Genomic DNA, 4,118 nt, shown 5'->3' on the forward strand with positions numbered 1-4,118 from the left:
CAGAGGTATAAATATAAGGCCTACTCTGCCCGGGACTGTCTCTTCAGACTTGGTCTCTTAGGATCATCCACAGGTACCTATACTGTAGATAGGTCTTAGTCATCAGGTCTACTCCACTTCCTTGTTGCCTGCTTAGACTCTTGGCACTCTTAGGTGAGCAGACTTAGTCAGCCTGTGTTGCCCTAACACGCCCACAATCACAAATGCTGACTTCACTTCCATCCTCATATTCTGTGCACTGCCAGCTTGGAAGACTTCAAAACAAATGAGTGGATCTTCTCAAAGCAGAATGGCACTGCTCCATTGTTCCAATACACATCACATTTCCACTGACGCATGGCACTGCATCTTTTCTGGGATCATTGGGATCAAAATTGCAGGGCTGCTCTTGGTATGTGATGTGATGTTGCATTGTCACATTGTACAATGCTCATTGTCAATATGCACAGCTGACTTCCTCTACAGCAACTATCAGCAGGCTCTGAAGATTCTTGAAGATGAACTTCCGTCCCTCTGGCTCTACCAAGCTGAGACCAGCATCAGCAACCATGATTTTCAAACCTTTGTGGAGCAGGAGCACAAGTACTTTGACAGCTTGCAAGAGGAACCAGAGGACAAGCAGATGGAGGACAGTTATCTCGAGGCCTTACAAGAGCTCCAAGCCCATATGTCAGTGTCTACTTCATTGCATCAATGTTTGCACTGATGCATTGTTGCAGTGCCAAGCTCCAGGACTTCTGCACCTTTGTCAACCTCACTCCAGCAATGTGGAATGCAATGCCAGCTCACATCCAACAGTGACAACTCCAGCACAACCATATTGTCATGCTCTGGGTGCAAGAGCATCTTAACAAGCTGGCTGTCCAGTACAAAAATGTGCTGGACACACCTTGCTGGATGCCTGACTCCGTAGAATGGCAAGAGACTGAGCATCAAGCTCTATACTGCCAGTACAACCAAGCACTCAATCACCTTGAGAGTCTTGTTGTTCAGTGCCTCTTTGAGCTGGAAAAATTCAATTTGAGGGGAACCAGTATGCATTGTTCCATTGCAGCAATGAAGCAATGCTCATTGATTTCTAGGCTATGCAATGCAAAGAAGCATTGCAAAAGCTATGGACAAGCGCTGCAAGTCTATCAAGATGGCATTGGAGAAGTACAATATGCTCACAGCTGCATTATGTCCTCCCCAGCCTCAGCTCAGCTATCAGACAGTTGTCAGCATGACCTGGGTAGCCAACTTCTTGCTCTTGTGCTACTCAAGGAATGATGTACAACACCAAAAATGGGTGGACAAGCTCATATGCAAGATGACCGTCAAATGGCTGTATGTGCAGTGCACAAAGGCAGAGATACAACACATCAATGTGGAAGTTTGTGGCCTATGGTCGGCACTGCACAATGAGCCTCTTGCATCACAAGAGGCTATATCTACAGAGGAAAGACAAGGAGCTACATTGCTCAGTGCTGCAATGAAACAGTGCCTCACAGAACACTTACAGGTCAATGAACTGCTGAAGAGGTGCATTCAACAAATTTTCTCTCTCCTGGGATTCAATGGGAATACATCAGTTGGTGTCCGAGTGAGCAATGCTGCATCCTGCAACAATGCCAGCACTGCTCCTGCCTTTCCACCTCTAGAAGGTGAGGAGTCCTTGACACATGATCTTGGAGATCAGGACAATTCTGAGTCAGATGACAATCTGGACAATGATGTGATTAATGAGCTCAGTCAGGTGGAACAGGCTTTTGCTCAGCTATCTGTACCACAGGAATGGAGGACTTTGTATCAGTGCACATGGTAGCAATGGGGAACATTGTAATTGTCAGTAGTCAACTAGAATGAGCAGTGCCAAGCCAGCATTTCTTTGCACTGGGTGACTCAATGCTCAAAAGGGAGAACCAATTCTAGACCAAGAACCTCTGCATTCCAGAAGATGTGAGACATCACAGGCAATGTGGTATTGGTGCAATGCAACATTGTGTGACAGAACGAAAGAACAATTTTGCTTTAAAAAATTCATCTCAATCCAAGCTTCTCCTGCAATTTTACTGCAGGAGAAGGTACAGAACTCTGCTCTCCAGGAGAATGTCTGTTCTTGCCAATCTCTGGGAAGAACAAAGTGGGCATATGTGTCTGCGAATCAAGGGTTCAGTTACTTTACTTTATTGTATGGATTGGCAAAATGCAGACTTCTAGATAGGGGCAAGATAAGAAGCATTGGATCCTTGCTCAATGCTCAATGCTCCCCAAGTTCCCCAGGCATCTTGCAGGGAAGTCTTCCAATGAGATAAGGATGTTCCATGCATGGGAACAACAGCGTTCATGAAAGCACTTTCCTCCCTATCTGACAGTACATGCTATGCTGGATTTCTTCTAAATGCATGAGAAGCGCGGAAAAAATTGCAAGGAGCACATATCTAAAATTTACTATGACAAGATCCATCACTGCTCAGATGTCAGATATCAGGACATTGGAGCAATGCAACATTGTTAGCATTGCTGCAATACACCATTGTTCTGAACATGTGATGAATACATCAGGTCCAGATGCATCTACCAAGTGCATACATCTTGCCTCATGCCCTCCTCCATCCCCATACCAACCATCAGCTCTGCCTCATTGTTCCCACAGTGTCTCATGCTAAAATGGCCCCAAGCAAAAGCAGGAAACGCCCCCTTCCCATAGACAACAATGACAAGGAGATGGTTCAGCAGCCTCCCCCAAGACGTGCATGCATCAACAGTGGCAACTTGGGCAGTGCAGGCAATGCAGGCAATGCTGGCAATCCATCATTGTCTCCCAATCCCAATGCCTACTTCCCCAACAATGACATGGCAAAGGAGGTTGCTTGTAAAATCTTCAACTGCTGTGCTCCATCCCGTGGCTGAGGTCCTGACCTCAATGAAGTTCTTGACACACTCTATGGTCCTTCTGGCAACTATGCACCCCATCACTCCAGCCACCTGTCAACAGTGAGCAATGCTTTGTCCACTGCTGGCTCTGCCCCTCCTAGCTGCACTGGCAGCAGCAATGCTGGCAATGCTGGCATGGCTATTTGTTCCCCACCTGCTCAGAGCACCTCCCAGTGGGAGAAGGAGCTGAGCAAGCCTCCTCCTGGGTATGAGGAGGATGAAACCTTCAGGGCGAGGCAGGAAGAGGCAGATGCAGAGATGGCGAGGGAGATGCAGGACTTTCTGGATGGGGGTGGGGTTCTTGAGGAGGATATGGTGAAACCACCTCCTGTGCAGGCTCCAACAATGCCTGCTTGGGACAAGGAGAAGGACTTTTTTGATGTGTTGTTGGAAGTGGAAACCTGTGAGTTGGACAATGAAGCATTGTGCATTGTACACTGACACAATGCTGCAATGCAGACTCCCCTGCCGAGCTCCAGGCAATCTACAAGCTCAAACACCCCAACCCCTACATTCCAGCCAAAGCAATGCACAATGCTCAGCCTGAGTCCAGAGTTGCTCCCACCTACAGCAAACCAACAATGCTCCCCACCTTCACTTTTGACTTTCAGCAATACATGCATGGCATTGAATGCAACAGCCCTATCCACTTTGGTCCTTACCAGCTGGTTATGTGTAAGAAGCCTGATGATTACTCTGATGAGGTCAAGCACATCAGAAATGCACCAATTGACACTGCTGCATTGCTTGAGGATGGGCTTGATGTGCCTGGTATCAATTGCTACCCTCTGGCCGAGGCTTTCTGCCATCACAATAGGAGGTGGATCTTCTGGAATGTCTATTTGCATGACCTGTTTTGCATGGTATGTGCAATGCGGCAATGTACAATGCTGACACATGTATGCAGCTCACTTTTGCTGACTGCCTCTTTGGCAACACTGGCATAGTCCTTCTCATTGGCCAGTATGACAATGGAGAGGACATTGGTGCCCAGACCTCCCTCTTCATCAGCCACAACCACTGGACTGAGAGCAACAAAATTGATGCCATCTCTAACATGAAGGTGTTCAAGTGTATGCTCTCGCTGAAGGCTACTGTTAGGGCAACACAGGCTGACTAAGTCTGCTCACCTAAGAGTGCCAAGAGTCTAAGCAGGCAACAAGGAAGTGGAGTAGACCTGATGACTAAGACCTATCTACAGT

General features: G+C 47.4%; 2 protein-coding genes across 2 annotated transcripts; both read left to right on the forward strand.

Annotated features, from left to right (window-relative positions):
- Positions 1-289: 289 nt before the first annotated feature.
- DACRYDRAFT_90667 (uncharacterized protein) lies at positions 290-1,845 on the forward strand (the record flags this gene model as incomplete). Its single annotated transcript, XM_040776963.1, has 7 exons — positions 290-391; positions 572-669; positions 720-747; positions 811-1,033; positions 1,083-1,643; positions 1,695-1,755; positions 1,830-1,845. 7 exons carry the CDS (start codon positions 290-292, stop codon positions 1,843-1,845), a joined length of 1,089 nt encoding a protein of 362 aa, XP_040625969.1.
- An 804-nt stretch (positions 1,846-2,649) lies between these two features.
- DACRYDRAFT_17724 (uncharacterized protein) lies at positions 2,650-3,945 on the forward strand (the record flags this gene model as incomplete). The annotated part of the gene is made up of 4 exons (XM_040771300.1): positions 2,650-2,854; positions 2,912-3,319; positions 3,376-3,779; positions 3,928-3,945. 4 exons carry the CDS (start codon positions 2,650-2,652, stop codon positions 3,943-3,945), a joined length of 1,035 nt encoding a protein of 344 aa, XP_040625970.1.
- Positions 3,946-4,118: the final 173 nt, after the last annotated feature.

This window comes from Dacryopinax primogenitus, assembly GCF_000292625.1.
Source record: "Dacryopinax primogenitus strain DJM-731 SS1 chromosome Unknown DACRYscaffold_17, whole genome shotgun sequence".
NCBI classification, from domain to species: Eukaryota; Fungi; Basidiomycota; class Dacrymycetes; order Dacrymycetales; family Dacrymycetaceae; genus Dacryopinax; species Dacryopinax primogenitus.